We start from the raw sequence: 16413 nt of genomic DNA on the forward strand, positions 1-16413 counted from the left end.
TCAAAAGCATATAATGTCCAAAGTCGGCCGACAAATCATCAAAGTGATTGTCTTGTTGAAAAATATGTAAAACTTAAACCTTTCATTCCCTAGATATAATCTTTCAAATTGTCTGGAAAATTGGATCAATAAAAGAGACCTCGATCTTTAATACTATCTTGATATATAGTTTGTGATTTTAATTTGGAGTATTGTGTCTATTTATCTTTTAAGTATTCTCTCATATAAATTTTCACTCTCACATGTTTTTATATAATTAGTTTTCTTATTTATGCTATTTTGCTACTCTTTGGATTAAAAAAAAAAAAAAAAAACAGAGTCCCTTGCACCGTCAAGAAATTTAATTTTCAAACACAAGAAGTGATAAATTATTTAAAAAAAAAAACATAAAAAATAATATATTGAAAGCTATGGTTTCTATTATAAAATTACTAATAATAATGGTCCCGATGGAGCCTCAAATTAATAACCCTTTGCTTGTTCAAACATTTTTAATATAGAGTAGCTTGGAAGGAACGGAGTGGAGGACACGTACACATTTTTTTAATACCAACTAAAATTAATATTAGTACTATTTAATGGTTTTATGTTATCATAACAGCTGTGTCGTTTTGACCCGCTAAGCCAAAACCAGGCAGCCACAAAACTTCTGAGGCCTAAACACATTCACGTTAGCCTACCAGTTGACCAAGAACAATAGGCGTATGGTCAGGAGATATGCCTAGAAGATATTGTCAGGCTGTCTAGAATCGCTTATAATAAGAAAATATTGAAACGGAAATATAAATAAATTATGGCCTTTTTTTTTTTTTTTTACTGAGAAGTATTTTTTAAGTAAATTCTAAAAAGGTAAATTCTAAAAAAGTAAATTATTTTCTGATATTTGATAGTATAATGAAAAATAAGTTAAAAAATATTTTCCAGTGTTTGGTTATATCATGAAAAATAAGTTGAAAAATAACTTATTAATGTTTTATTTTTTTCAAGTTTATTAAAATAATAAGGAACAAATATTATAAATGAAAAAGTTGAATGAGAATGAAATTGAAAAAATATATATAATTTCATAAATTATCTTAAATAAAAATAATAATAATCAAAATAATAGAGATTAAATCTAAAAAAAAAAATTAAAGATGAAGAAATTAAAATAATAATAATTTCTATTTCATAAATTATTTCAAATAAAATAAGTAACAATCAAAAGAATAAGGACCGAATTTGATAGATAAAAAATTTCAATTAAAAAATAATAAGAAAAAAACAAATGAAAATTATAAAAATAAGGACCAAAGTTAATATAAAAATTAAATTTCAAATGATGAAATTGAAAAACAATATTCAAAACAAAATATATATAATAATAAAAAATTTAAGGAACAAATTTGATATAATCAGCAAATAATATAATATTTCTAAATTTTTAACAACTTCCGGAAAGTGTTTTCCGTCCAAAATAAAAGAAAAATATTTTCTTAAAAACCAAATCATTTTTTTTTATTGGAAAGTATTTTCCGTTGACCAACTTTTCTAATAATAAATAAACATATAAAAGTTTGGAAAATGGTTTCCTGTAAACCATTTTCCAAGAAATAAATACACTCATATTATTGAAATAAACTAATTAATGTGCAAGCATACTTGCTAATAATGTTTATGTATCCCAGTTAAGGCAATCCCTGCGGGATATTAATATTGTATATTTTTATTCTATTTGTAATATTGTATATTTTTATTGGTTTTTGCACGCACCCATGTAAGGCCTTGTTTATTTTTTATCAAATAATATTTTTTTAAAATTTTAATTTTTAAAATTAATTTTTTATATTTTTATTGTTGTGAATTGCTAATTTCAAGAATTAATTTTAAAAAATAAAAAAATATATTATTTTAATATATTACTAAACATGATATAATGACTTATCATTGCATGCTAAGTAAGGAGAAAGAATCATGTGAATTCCACATTAGTTAATTTAATCCTTGAAATGACTTTAACAATAATCATTTAAGAAAAATATTAAATTAATTCGGCCTAATTCACTAACTAATTAGAGAGATTCATGTGAATTCCACATTTAACTAATTAATTTATCCTTTGAAATGAATTACACAATAACGAATTAAGTACAATATTAATTAAACTAATTCACTAACCGATTAGATGCCTCCACCCTAGCTAATATAAAATCTTATTTCCTGTATGAACAATCATTAGTGCAACATGCCAACAAAGTTAAACTCTTTTTTTTTCTTCTTATCCAATAAATTTTCCATAGCTTACGTTTAGACCCCTGTCAGCTTGGATATATATATATATATATATATATATATATATATATATATATATATATATATATATATATATATAACATTAACAGGCTCTGAATTTCTTTCCATTCAATTTTAAAGACAAGTCTCTCACACTAACTTAGTAAATTCAAAGAAATTTAATAAACTTTCCTAAATACTGAAACTAATACTTGAATATAAAAAATAAGAACAGAAAATTTAACCATTAATCCTACCTCTTAACATTAAAAAAAAATCTAAATGGTTTCTAAGAAACGTACAGGCTCTGAATTTCTTTCCATTCAATTTTAAAGACAATTCTCTCACACTAATTACTTAGTAAATTCAAAGAAATTTAATAAACTTTCCTAAATACTGAAACTAATATTTGAATATAAAAAATAAGAACAGAAAATTTAACCATTAATCCTACCTCTTAACATTTAAAAAAATCTAAATTGTTTTCTAAGAAACGTAAGGAACGTTCACTATATAAAACAGGCTACTGCCTGCCGATTATATATATATATATATAACTCACGAGTTAATCGGCGAGTTTAAATAAATAAAAAAATGAAAAATCATACTGTATGATAACCAGCCCAAATTGTTCGTTTTTTTCAACTCTTTTCATTATTATTAATATTTCCCTCCACGTTATTCTAACAAAACACATATTCAATGTTGTTAAAAATATTTTTTTTGACACGATACAAAATATAAAATATAAATTTAAATTATAAAATCAAGTAAATTATTTTAATTAATTATATATTAATAATTTCAATCAAGTAGTAATTAACAATATAACACAATTAAATAAAAATAAAATAAATAATAAAAAAATCCAAACATCTTTATTTTATTCACATTGATTCCTTTATTTTTTGGACAAATCAACCCACTTACTTCGTTATTTACAAGAAATGAGTCCCTTTAAATTTTAATAGACCATTTAACATTAATTACTCCAAAGGTCAAGTATGTTAATTTACAACTTTTATTCTATATATTTGTCAGTTAAAACAAAGTAATATATTAATTGATATGTTAATAGTTTACATAAAAAATTATGAAGAATAAATAGGTATTTTAATTCTATGGAAATGAAATCCACAAATAACTTGCATCGTTAAAAAAATTATAATAATTATAGTCAAAATCAAGCTCTTAATTATTAAATTGCACAAATTTTGCAAGTTATAAATTTAAAATAATAAAAATATTAAGATACAAATTAAATATATAATTTTATATTTTTTAAAATTTATAAAATCGATTTGATTTTACAGAATTTAAACAAATTTAAATAATTTTTATTAATTTTACTAATTTTTAAATTATAATTAAATTTAACATGTTGACTGGAAAATCATCACCTCGGTTTTTAAACTACATTGCACATATTCCTTGAGGATGTTCCCCCCTACACGTGGCGCTTTCCTTTCCGTCTTTCCCGACTGTTAAACCAGCTCTCCTCTTCGTAATTACTAGGAGTCCGTACAATTATGCAATTAAACTTTAGTAATACCGTGGTACTGAGATTTTTTTTCATGTCAAATGAAGTTTTTATATTGATTAGTTTTTTCCCATACACCATTTTTACTTAATTCTATTTACTTCTTCTAAACATGAATAATATTATTTAAGTTGTGATTCTTCTCTTACTTCAAGCTATAAATTTGAGTTAATGAAAACAGATTTTCTCTTGTCCAGGAACAAGATATTATTCTCATCCTATGAATAAGAAAATCATAGTTATTAGATCAACCATTCTATTGTTTATATTTTCAAATATTATATGTTTTGTTTCTTTCAAAATCATTATAGAAAATTGATAAATATAAATTGAAATACCAACGGAAAAATTTTAACCCTATTGTTTATATTTTCAAATATTATATGCTTTGTTTCTTTGAAAATCATTAAAGAAAATTGATAAATATAAATTGAAATATCAACGGAAAAATTTTATTGCTATTTTGTGATGACCTTTACCGACATAATTTTCTGACAAACAAAAATATCTTGAATGAAAAAGACAAGTTGATGTATGGTTTTCAAGGTTCAAGGTTAGTATTAATTTAAATATTTTTTATGTTAATTTGAATTGCTTACTAAAATTATTGAAAATTTTCTTTTCAAGCAAAAATTCAGCAAAATTTTGAATGAGAGAGAACTGATGATAATGTTACAATGAGAGTTTGGAATAATCACATTGCCATAAGATAAGATTGAATTTAGGATGAGTTTTTATTCCAAATATTAAAATTTTATTTTTATTTACTAACATATAATTAATTTGTACCATATAAGTTGCGTGATTTTTGATACGAGGCACAAAACAAACCAAAACATACCCGGAAAAAAAAAAAAAAAAAAAAAAGAGCTTCTAGGCTAGAATGACATGACGATATTTTGAAAGAATTTTAGATCCCGCTATACATCTTAGAGGCTGTATGAGCAAAATACATTCAGCGCGTGATATCCGTGCGTTTCACTCAATGGTCACAGTTCGGTATGGATAATCGGAATTTCATGTTCATGGTTTCATTACCACACACATTGACGGCTCCATTCTGTTTGTTTCACATCCGAAGTAGATGATAGGGTTCTTTTATTACATCCATTTTTTTATTATTAGTTGTTTTTTTTATTTAAATATATTCAACATACAATTTTTTTTTAATTTCAAGGTATGGTTTTTGACGTGAGTCAGGCCTATTGAAGCTTTTTGTTAAGACGCATGTGCGGAATGATGACTGTAAAAAAAGATGCAACAATTCATGATAGCTGAGCTCAACACTTTGTGATATGTTGGTTTTCAATCTTTTTTTCTTCTTAAGCTATTATTTCCTTGAATCTGATGAATTTATTTTTTTCTTTCCAGGATATATATAATAGTTGGTTGAAGGAGACACAAGGACAATCTTAAAAAAAAAAAAAAATGAATGACTCAATACTGATTATAAAGAATTCCGTCAATTAGTAATGAAGATGAGATCACGTATGAGTGGTTTAAGTGCACTCCCTAATTGAATCTATGATTCTAGCGACAACTAACTTTAATTCCTCCTCCTCATCTTTGTGTTTAGATTTATTGTAGTTGAATGTATAGAAGTTTAAATTTGTAATAAATATTTTATTTTTATACTAATTTATTTTAAAGTTATAAAATGAATTTATTTTAACTATTTTTCTACTTCTGTTCAATATATTTTTTAAAATATTACCAACAAAACTAGACAATTAGTATATTTCATGGAGTTAGAAAAGAATTATTGAAAATGCCACTATTACTAATGAGGTTATCGACAAAACTATTCTATTGGTATATTCTAAAAAGTTGAAAAATAATTACTGCAAATGTTATTGCTACTATTAACATACCAACAGAATTACAGATTATATTTTGTCAGTGATATATTATATTTATCGATGGAATAAAGAGGGTAAATTTTTCTTTTGGCATGTTTTATCCGTTTGTAAATCCATCAGTATATTTATTACTTATGAGAGTTTTTTTGGAGGATTGTTTCTATCTATGATTTTATTGGTAACATACATATCAAAAGATTGCTAGTGAAATATTTACATTGATAAAACTATTAAATTTGATAGTAAATTAAATCAAAACTAAGAATTATAAAGAGTTATTAATTTATAGATCTAGTATTATAAATTAGATGGTACTCTCTATCTTCCTACTGTCATGTTTTTAAAGATAAGAAAAAAAAAAACTTAGATATAATGATATAAATTTATTAAAAAAAAATCATTTTAGATACATTTAAATAGCTTATTGGATATTTTCAGTTAGATTAGAGTTATACTTGATAACAAGATTTAGATTAAACAATCTTCCGTCAACTCAAACAAGGATATAATCTTTTAAAAGGAAATAAGTTTAGAAAAGAAAAATTAAATTAAATAATAAGGGTGAACAGTATAAAATGAAGCCATGGAAAATAATTTATATATCTGATATGGAAAAAATAAATTAAATCGGTACACCGTAGTATTGAAAACACAGTGAATTGTAAGGGTGGGATACAAATTAATCGATGGGAGTTGTAAGAATAGGCTTGTAGACAAGCGTTGAAATCGTGTGTAGAGATCGGTTGAGAAGTGTTTGTCTTGCATGTTTTAGGACGGCCTTACTACTTGTAAATCATTTATTTATCTTCTCTAGAATTCCAAGCCAAGCGTGTCAATCCAAACTCATCTCCTTCTTCCTCTCTCTCTCTCTCTCTCTCTCTGCATCCCATTTCTATGCATAACCATCAAGAAAACGAAACAAAAAGTATAATAATACAAGTAAAACTAGTCTGAGCAAAAAACATAATCATGAAATCAACATCGTCGTTTGGGAGGACGAACTCCAGGCTATCCAATTACAGCCGCACGTTTGACTTACCAGACGATGATCACGACGGTTCAGAAACTGCCAGCGACTGCGAGATTGGCGGTGCAATGTTGCCGATTTTCTTGAACGACCTGAGAAGAAACAACCAAGATGAGTTAGTTGAGGTCACGCTCGAGCTCGAAAAAGACTCCATTGTTGTTTGCAGTGTTAATCCGAACGGTAGAGGTATGTCAACTCCGAGTACGCCTGGCGGTGGTTCTGCGGCGGGGATTTTAGAGAGGAGTTTGTCGGCAACGTCGAGGATTAGGCGGAAGTTCGGGTGGTTAAGATCAAGATCGTCGAGAACGACATGGTCGGAGAATGAAGAGAGAGCAATCTCGGCGAGAGATGCACGGAAATTGAAAGCCAAGCTTGACAGGTCAAAACTGAGCGCTCAAAGAGGACTGAAAGGGTTGAGGTTTATAAATAAGACAACCGGTACGACGTCTGAGTCGAATGAGCTGTGGAAACGAGTCGAGTCCAGGTTCAAGTTGCTTGCTAAAGACGGTTTGCTTGCTAGAGAAGATTTTGGTGAATGTATAGGTAAATAGTTACTTAATAATAATCACTGGTTAAAAATAAATAATTTTATGTTTGTTGTTGGGTTTCTGACATGGTGTGTGAGCGATTGTGTTAGGGATGATGAATTCGAAGGAGTTTGCGGTGTGTATATTTGATGCACTAGCGAGGAGGAAGAGGCAGAGAATAACGAAAATAAGCAAAGAAGAGCTTCATGATTTCTGGTTACAGATTTCTGACCAGAGTTTTGACGCGCGCCTTCAAATTTTCTTTGACATGTGCGTCTCTCTCTCTCTCTCTCTCTCATTTTTTCACCGCCGACTGTTTTGAAAATCATAGTAGCAATTGGGATTTGACGATCTTTAAGTTCCACGTACGAACTCAACGGCGGTGTTTAAGACTGTAGCATAAATCTCAGGTGGTAAGCATGCATGACCACCGTCGTCTCGATCCGCCTATATTTTTTGGGCGTTTGATCAGTTCTCAGACATGTTCTAGGGCTTTAATTAACCTGCTGATAGTCTGGTTATAATTCCAATCGGAAAACGAGAAACTTGAAACTTCTGGTGCATTGCAGGGCAGATAGCAACGAAGACGGAAGGATCACGAGAGAAGAAGTGCAGGAGGTAATAATATTTTCAGTAGTATAATATTATTCTCCCAAAAGATTCCTAAATAATATTACAACTACTGACTGAGATGCACAATACCAACTATTCGAAGAAAAATAATTCAATTAGATTTGTTATTTTCGGGTGAAAAACATTAATAATTGTACTTTATTCCTGATGGTGTTGTTTCGCATGCATTCACCGGTTTTAGAAAGTGGTATTATTTCTTAATTCTCTTACCATTAAAATAGGTTTCTCACAAATTAAGCAAATTAATCGGAGACATGTTTTACAAATGTATTAACTACCACCGATCAAATCAAAGTATTTGTCAAGAAGCATATTTACATGACAACACCCTACATTTTTTTTTTTAATTTATTATTATAAAGTAGTTAGTTACATGCACATCATGAGCAACCGATGCCAAATAATATTTTAACTGTGAAATTATTTCTTTCTTTTAATCAATCCCAGCTTATAATGCTCAGTGCTTCTGCAAATAAACTGTCAAAGTTGAAAGAACAAGCAGAAGAATATGCTTCGTTGATAATGGAAGAACTTGATCCTGAAAACCTCGGATACATTGAGGTAAATCACAAATTCAACCTTCAAATGATGATCAAGCTGCTTGTTTACCTCTGCTCCAGCTTTTTGAATAGGCCACGAGCAGCTGGTTTATTTGTGTTTTTTATTTTTTTATTGTAAATTAAATACTCTGATATTTTCAAATTGTTTTGATGTGTTAATTTTAAAAATAAAATTTTAAAAAATATATCATTTTAATATATTTTTAAATAATAAATAATTTAAAAAATAAGCATTATCATAACATTAAATAATTTTAAATTCAGCCCACCTTACCTTCAGCCGGAGGTCTCTTCGGGCCTCGTCCAAATCATGTAGTGGATGCCACCAATAACTCAATTTACTATATTTCTTTCTTCTATTGATTTCATGATTTATTATAAATTTACGATTCATGTACTTGTATTTAATATTCAGTAATAAAGTCACCGGAAGATCCATGACTAAAAAAAGTAACGGGAAGTTTTCTTGACTTTTCCAGCCCTACAACTTATAATCGGGCTTAGTCTTTTCATTTTTTTTTTTTTTAAGATTTAAGAGAAAAAAGAGTTATTTCCCATTTTCAGTTATGGCAGTTAGAGACACTTCTTCTACAAAGGGACACATACATGAACTACAGCAGACCACTGAGTACAGCAAGCGTGAGCTGGAGTCAGAACATAAGTTCAATCAAACCCCAGAACGTGATGCATAGGCTAAGCTTTAAATTGAGGAGTTTAATTCTAGAGAAATGGCAAAGGGCTTGGATTTTATCGCTGTGGGTGATGATAATGGCTGGCCTCTTCGTCTGGAAATTCCTTCAATACAAGAACAAGGCTGCATTTCACGTCATGGGCTATTGCTTGGCGAGTGCCAAAGGTGCTGCAGAGACTCTCAAATTCAACATGGCTCTGATTCTATTACCTGTTTGTCGAAACACACTGACTTGGCTTCGGTCCACTCGAGCAAGATCATTTGTTCCTTTTGATGAAAATATTAATTTCCACAAGGTAAGAAGGCTTACTATGCTAATTATATATATAATTGACAAAGGATTTGAACAAGTTAATTAATAGATAAAAAAAGAAATCAAATTCATATACGATTTGCCTTTGTTTAAGGTTCTGTTCATAGTTATAAATAATGGAGCAACAATCCGAGATTCTACAAGCCAACCAAAGTAAAGAAGTGAATGTTTAATAGAAACATGCTAAAAACATAGTCAGTCCCTGACCCCCTCTTTCTTTTACCTTATTTTCCCAGATGGTTGCAGGCGCTATAGTAATTGGAGTCATCTTGCATGCGGGAAACCATCTATTATGTGACTTTCCCCGTCTGATAAATTCGTCTCCTGAAAATTTTGCCTTGATTGCGTCTGATTTCAATAATAAAAAGCCTACATATGAAGAACTTGTGACTGGTATTGAAGGCGTGACCGGGATTTCTATGGTGGTGTTATTGACCATTGCATTCACTCTGGCAACAGGCCGCTTCCGGAGAAATGGGGTGAGACTACCTGCACCCTTCAACAAATTGACAGGTTTCAATGCGTTCTGGTACTCTCATCATCTTACTGGTGTGGTCTATATTCTGCTGCTCGTCCATGGAACCTTCCTGTTCTTAGCCCACAAGTGGTATCAGAAAACAGTAAGAACTTTCGAAGCTTTTGTGACAAGATAATCAATAATTAGCTAGTAACATCTGTTATTTTTCTGATTTTCCAGACGTGGATGTATATCTCGGCTCCCTTGCTGCTCTACATGGTTGAACGAAACGTGAGAACACGTAGATCAGAACATTATTCTGTAAAATTATTGAAGGTAATTAGTCAAGTTCTTGGAGGCTTTGTCGCTGTTTTCTAGATGATCTCTTGTTTTTCTTGGCGAGAAGAGAGTCTAACATGACCTGATTCGGATAGTTGTCAGTGCTACCGGGAAATGTCCTCAGCTTAATCTTGTCCAAGCCACAGGGATTCAAGTACAAAAGCGGGCAGTACATTTTTCTACAATGCCCAGCAATTTCCTCCTTTGAATGGTAGTGTTTCTGAAAATAACAACTCCTGTTAATTACAATATTATTATTATTATGAAATATGATCATGCTTCAAAGAAATGAACCTAGTCCTTTTCAGGCACCCATTCTCTATAACCTCAGCACCAGGAGATGACCATCTCAGTGTTCACATCCGGGTAGTCGGAGACTGGACGGAGGAATTGAAGCGTGTTTTCACCGAGGAAAATGAATCGCCATCTGTTATTGGCCGTGCCAAATTTGGTCAACTTGGGCGCATGGATCAAACAAGGTTATTTAAACACTGAGCAACTCCACTGTATTAGACTTGCATTCAAACAATTTGTGAAAATATTGAGGCAAAATGCCTGCATTGCTGCAGACAACCAAAGCTGTATGTTGATGGTCCATATGGAGCTCCAGCACAAGACTACAGAAATTACGATGTCTTGCTTCTCGTGGGGCTTGGCATAGGAGCTACCCCTTTCATAAGCATCCTTAGAGATCTTTTGAATAATACACGAACAGCAGATAATCAAATGGTAAATGTCATTCCCTGAGATTTCATCTATATCTATTATACTATTATGAAGTGAAGATTTACATCCAGCAATTGATTTTCTATGTTTTACTAGGATTCAAACACTGAAAACAGTCGGTCAGATGACAGTTCAAATAGTTATGCATCTTCAAGTATGACACCAGTTAGCAAGAAGAGAACACAGAGGACTACCAACGCTCATTTCTACTGGGTTACTAGAGAGCCTGGATCTTTTGAATGGTTTAAAGGAGTCATGGATGAAGTTGCAGAGATGGATCACAAAGTAAGACAAAAACTTCCAACCCATGTTCATTATCCATGTCTCAAATAAATTGCCACGGCTATCATTGCAAAGTGATAGGTATTAACCTTCCCTCTTCTTATATAACAACGAAATAGGGTCAAATCGAACTGCACAACTACCTTACAAGCGTTTACGAAGAAGGTGATGCAAGGTCAACTTTGATCACCATGGTCCAAGCTCTCAACCATGCGAAACATGGTGTTGACATCGTGTCAGGCACTCGAGTATGTTCCCTGATAAATATAAAGTTTTATGTTGTCAAAATTACTGTAGACAACAAGGTCAACCGCCAATCAATAACTGGTGGTGGGAGCTGGGAAATCAAATATTCAAAGCACCGCAGGGGGTGAGAAAACTTATTCATCATTTGGCTCTATTTTGTTGCAGGTAAGGACACACTTTGCAAGACCAAATTGGAAAGAAGTGTTTAACAAAATTGCTTCAAAGCATCCGCTTGGCACAGTAGGTAAGGAAAGCATACAAATTAATAAAACACCATTTTCATGTAATGACCAGATTACGGTTGAAAATACAAGGCATCGATCTACTGCAATCTTTTGGTAATAGACAAGTATTAGTAACTTTTAACTAAAAAACAGCTTGCCAAATTACAATGCAGGGGTGTTCTATTGCGGGATGCCAGTGTTGGCAAAGGAGCTGAAGAAGCTATGCCAGGAGCTGAGTCACAAGACAACCACAAGGTTTGAGTTTCACAAAGAGTATTTCTGAAGCAAGAGGAACACCATTTGAAAGTCAAGCTATTATTATTATTATTATTATTATTATCATCATCATCTTTTGTAATTACTAAAAAAACTGAGGGAAAATTTATACGTATACATGTCCTATATGTAGCTCAGAAAGATGTAGATTATCTACTATGTTGATATAGCAACGGTGTCCAACACAAAAGAGAAGTTCAATAAATAATTAAAAAAAAAAAAAAACAGAGAGAGAGAATTTTAAAGGACTTTCTATGCTTCTGCTAATCTGTCTAAGGATTCCAATAGTTGAAAATACATCCTGAAAACCTTCAGAATGGACAGCTTAGCTGTGTTGACATAAGGAGCAGTTATAATATTGTGTTCACGGAGATCATTGCAATTATTTTAATATAAACATGCTGTATTTCCAAATCAAAATGGAGAAGGGCCATAAGTTGACTTCAATAACATGCCAGAAAGGCACTGGGGTGGTGAATGTAAAGGAAATTAATAAGCTAATCAGACAGCACAAAGTGCAGTGCAGTGAATGGAAAGGAAATTCACATGCCATTGGATTCTAGGGCTGCATACTTGAATATGATTTCATGAATAAAGCCAACAACAACAGAGATTACCGGTGCTATAAAGGGGGGGAAATAGCCTGCAAATAACCATGTATCAATGAGCAACTTGCAAAATGTTAAAATGTAATAGGATGTCATTGGCATGAGACACAGACAAGCATAAGCAGCTCTGTCAGTTGTATGACATACAAAAGGGTTTTTACTGCGTCAGTCATCTTTCAACCTCCTAAGAAGCTTGGCAGCCCATCTCCTAACACGTTTCTTCAGCGTGTACCCAACAACAATTCCAGCAACAAAGAAAATCGCACACATCTTTGAGCAAGTCCACAGAGAAACCATTTGCCTGCAATTAGATGAACAATCACACGGTCCATAAGGAAAGCCAGAGAAGCAGTAATTACAAGTCAGTTGGCAATGACGGAATCAGAGCCAAATAATACGATTTTGGCAGCACTTTAAATCAGACCATTTCTTGGAACTTAACTAAAAATTGCGTAGAACTGAGAATTTAAGAGAAATATCTGAAAGTTACTCAGCAAGCATATTTGTCCAAAATCTGGAAACGAAACATTCAAACTGCTCTGACTGAGAACCAAACCAGTTGGGAGATTTTGGTTGCTTCCTCGCTAAATTAATAGAAATTTACACAAGATTGTTTGTGACATGAAAGATCACATATTCAAACATGAGTTCCCACCATTGAATAAACTTTTCAAACAAACAAAGGCATGATGAACCCTTTTTCACAGGAAAAAAAAAGTCCACAGATAATAATTAGCACTACAAATCCCAATTGATCAACAAAAATTAAGTGCAGAACGTGGAACTGAATCATAATCCAATGAGCAATAAAGAGATTCTATTACAAAGACAACAATTACTTTATCCCTGAATTATAGATACAGGGCCTTACAAGGAAATTGAGGGATCACTCAATATCATAGTCAGCAAGTAATTGGAAGATCAAAAAAAGGAAAAAAAAAATATATTCCAGAAGAAAAAAGAAAGTAAATAACTGGACAAGAAAAGCACCTGGGAGGCCTGGTGATCAAAACACGAGACTGGTCCGGGGGAGATAAAGCTGCAGTTAATCCAACCTTTTCGCTTAAGTTGTAAGAATTAGCAGACAAGGAAGCCCCTGGCTTCGTGTCCTGACGTACAAATTTCAGTAATCCCTCCATTTTGCTATCTTAGTTTTAGGTTTCAAACAACTACAAACAAGGAACAGAGAGATATTTGAAGAATTGAAAACCCAAATAGTCAACTATAGCTGTTTTAAGTTCTACCCAGAAAAAAAATATAATTGGATTGGAAGGCTAGGGTTTAGGGTTTTGTTTTCTTTGCCGGTTAATGCTTTAAAACTTATTTGCTCTTTCGACGATTTGGAGGAAATAAATTGCAGAGAGGTCCCTAAGCTTTGTGATATCCTACATACACTCTAGATCAATTCCAGATACTTTTTTTTTTTAATTTCTCATATATTTAGAAAGACTAAATTAAATAATATTCTAAATTAGTTATGCAAAAATATAATTAATTTATTTTCAATCATTAATGATTAAATGTGGAATAAATTAATGAATAGGCAATCCAGGAGTAAAAGCCACGTACGCGCATATCTAGATTGTCCTATATTTGATAGTGTGGTTTTACTTTCATTGACTTATGTTATCCCATTTGAATTGCTAGTAAATAACAAAAAAATTAAATGGAAACACAAATCGACTTAGATAATAATCTTATTAGTTCAGCCATGAATTAAAGAAGAATTGGAAGGTTAGGGTTTAGGGTTTAAGATTTTTTTTTTTTTAGTTAATTAGGGTTTTAAATATTTGATTTCATCACAACAAAATATATTTTAGGATTATGAAAAGAGAGTTGTAATTTGGTAAATTTGTGAAGAATTTATAAATATTACTATATTTTCTTCATAAATAATGTTAAAATTATAAACAATGGTGGTTTTTTTTTTTTTTTGTTCTTTAATTTCACACATAACCTAGCTCCTTTCTCTATCTTGAGAATTACCTAATATACTAAAAGAATTTTTTATTGCTTACATCTGATATTTTTAAGAATTGGTGTTGTGCCTCAACCTGCAAGGGCCCTCAGCATGGGTATATGCATTGTCTGCAAATCAACACTTCCTTTTAAATAGATCTTTAATTTCTTCCTAACTATGACATGGTCTTGTTGTTTTATCGGCATAATTGTTCTGGATTTCTACCCTATACATGTTCATACACTCCCATTTCATTCTGAATGAATCCATTATCATTCTAAATGTTTTATATATATATATATATATATATATATATATATATGTATGTATGTATATATATATGTATGTATGTATGTATATATATATGTATGTATGTATGTATATATATATGTATGTATGTATGTTTTCCCCCATCTACCCATAGGACGCATGGATAATATCCTGATGAAGTCATGGCAACTTTTAGACTAGATTGAGCTTTGATGGTCGCATTTTTAGTTGAAATGTGTGAGCTTGAGTATAGGCTTTGTCTATAAGCTTGATTCTTCGTGTAAAAACAAATCCCTTGTGGAAAAAAGGACCCTCCAATGCTTTAGTTAGCATATATAGGAGAAGAAATATTGTGTAGAAAAGAGAAATATAATGAATATTGTAAGAAGTGTGTGATTAAATAAATTGGTGTTAAATCCTTGAATGTGTTTGCCTGACTTAAACTTCTTAGATTTCTCAAAACTTTTAGACATAATAGAAATGATAATTTAAAAAATAAAAGTCCGGGATCTTATTAGATAGTCTAAGATCATTTAGAATTAAAGTAAAGATTACTTAAAGATAACATTTTAATTTTTAAAGTTTAATCAACTACTTTAAAGTTTAGTTATCACAAACCATAAATATTTTAAGTATCCAATTTATAACAGTAATCTCTATACGAACTAGAAACTAGAAGTGAGAAATCTAACGTATACATGTATCAATAAGCAACTTGCAAAGTGTTAGAATGTAATAGGATGTCATTGGCATGAGACACAGACAAGCATAAGCAGCTCTGACAAAAGGGTTTTTGCTGCGTCAGTCATCCTTCAACCTGCTAAGAAGCCATCTCCTAACACGTGTCTTCAGCTTGTACCCAACAACAATCCCAACAACAAAGCCAACAACAATTCCAACATCAAAGAAATTCGCACACGTCTTTGAGCAAGTCCACAGAGAAACCATTTGCCTGCAATTAGATGAACAATCACACGGTCTATAAGGAAAGCCAGAGATGCAGTAATTACAATTCAGTTCTGTAAATCAGACCACTTCTTGGAACTTAACTAAAACTTGCGGAGAACTGGGAATTTAAGAGAAATATCTGCAAGTTATTCAGCAAGCACATTTGTCCAAAATCTGGAAACGAAACATTCAAACTGCTCTAACTGAGAACCAAACCAGTTGGGAGATTTTGGTTGCTTCCTCGCTAATTTAATAGAAATTTAAACAAGATTGTTTGTGACACGAAAGACCACATATGCAAACATGAGTTGCCACCAAATTAAAGACAGTATTTCCTATGAAGGCTACACATAACATTCGCAAATGTGAACTTCTGTAACCTTTTCGATTCACAGAGGCATGATGAGCCCTTTTTCACAGGGAAAAAAAAAAAAAAGTCCACAGATAATAATTAGCACTACAAATCCCAATTGATCAACAAAAATTAAGTGCAGAACATGGAACTGAATCATAGTCCAATGAGCAATAAAAGGACTCTATTACAAAGACAACAATTACTTTATCCCTGAATTATAGATACACAGCCTTACAAGGAAATTGAGGGCTCACTCAATATCATAGTCAGCAAGTAATTGGACGATCAAAAAAAGGAAAAA

At 31.3% G+C, this 16413-nt stretch overlaps 2 protein-coding genes across 4 annotated transcripts; one reads left to right on the top strand and one right to left on the bottom strand.

The window, feature by feature from the left end:
* Nucleotides 1-6469: 6469 nt before the first annotated feature.
* LOC118048428 (respiratory burst oxidase homolog protein E) lies at nucleotides 6470-12167 on the top strand. The gene is made up of 14 exons (XM_035058089.2): nucleotides 6470-7240; nucleotides 7335-7494; nucleotides 7794-7842; nucleotides 8305-8418; nucleotides 8982-9404; nucleotides 9658-10041; nucleotides 10119-10214; nucleotides 10313-10428; nucleotides 10526-10696; nucleotides 10787-10946; nucleotides 11040-11228; nucleotides 11345-11473; nucleotides 11637-11715; nucleotides 11869-12167. Exons 1-14 carry the CDS (start codon nucleotides 6640-6642, stop codon nucleotides 11976-11978), a joined length of 2781 nt encoding a protein of 926 aa, XP_034913980.1. The 5' UTR covers nucleotides 6470-6639; the 3' UTR covers nucleotides 11979-12167.
* LOC118048429 (uncharacterized) lies at nucleotides 9464-13898 on the bottom strand. Of its 3 annotated transcripts, XR_012170054.1 has the most exons (4): nucleotides 13570-13897; nucleotides 12727-12880; nucleotides 10512-11482; nucleotides 9464-10437 (listed from the first exon to the last, which is right to left on the bottom strand). XR_012170054.1 is itself a non-coding variant. In XM_073409668.1 (3 exons), the coding sequence occupies exons 1-2, from the start codon at nucleotides 13716-13718 to the stop codon at nucleotides 12745-12747; spliced, it is 285 nt and encodes a 94-aa protein (XP_073265769.1). In that variant the 5' UTR covers nucleotides 13719-13898; the 3' UTR covers nucleotides 11734-11974; nucleotides 12727-12744. The 3 variants fall into 3 exon arrangements, 2 of the variants coding, with proteins under 2 accessions (XP_073265769.1, XP_034913981.1); XM_073409668.1 differs by lacking the exons at nucleotides 9464-10437; nucleotides 10512-11482 and adding an exon at nucleotides 11734-11974 and having other exon boundaries at nucleotides 13570-13898; XM_035058090.2 differs by lacking the exons at nucleotides 9464-10437; nucleotides 10512-11482 and adding an exon at nucleotides 11734-11927.
* Between the last annotated feature and the right edge of the window lie 2515 nt (nucleotides 13899-16413).

This window comes from Populus alba, chromosome 6 (assembly GCF_005239225.2).
Source record: "Populus alba chromosome 6, ASM523922v2, whole genome shotgun sequence".
Taxonomy (NCBI): Eukaryota; Viridiplantae; Streptophyta; class Magnoliopsida; order Malpighiales; family Salicaceae; genus Populus; species Populus alba.

Bases quoted from the DNA above. Each gene is read 5' to 3' on its own strand.
- LOC118048428 (XM_035058089.2), top strand. From the start codon at position 6,640: ATGAAATCAACATCGTCGTTTGGGAGGACGAACTCCAGGCTATCCAAT. The intron at 7,843-8,304 runs GTAATAATATTT...AATCAATCCCAG, and splicing joins CGAGAGAAGAAGTGCAGGAG to CTTATAATGCTCAGTGCTTC. The intron at 10,697-10,786 runs GTTATTTAAACA...GCATTGCTGCAG, and splicing joins GGGCGCATGGATCAAACAAG to ACAACCAAAGCTGTATGTTG.
- LOC118048429 (XM_073409668.1), bottom strand. From the start codon at position 13,718: ATGGAGGGATTACTGAAATTTGTACGTCAGGACACGAAGCCAGGGGCT. The intron at 12,881-13,569 runs GTGCTTTTCTTG...ATCTAATTGCAG, and splicing joins TTGATCACCAGGCCTCCCAG to GCAAATGGTTTCTCTGTGGA.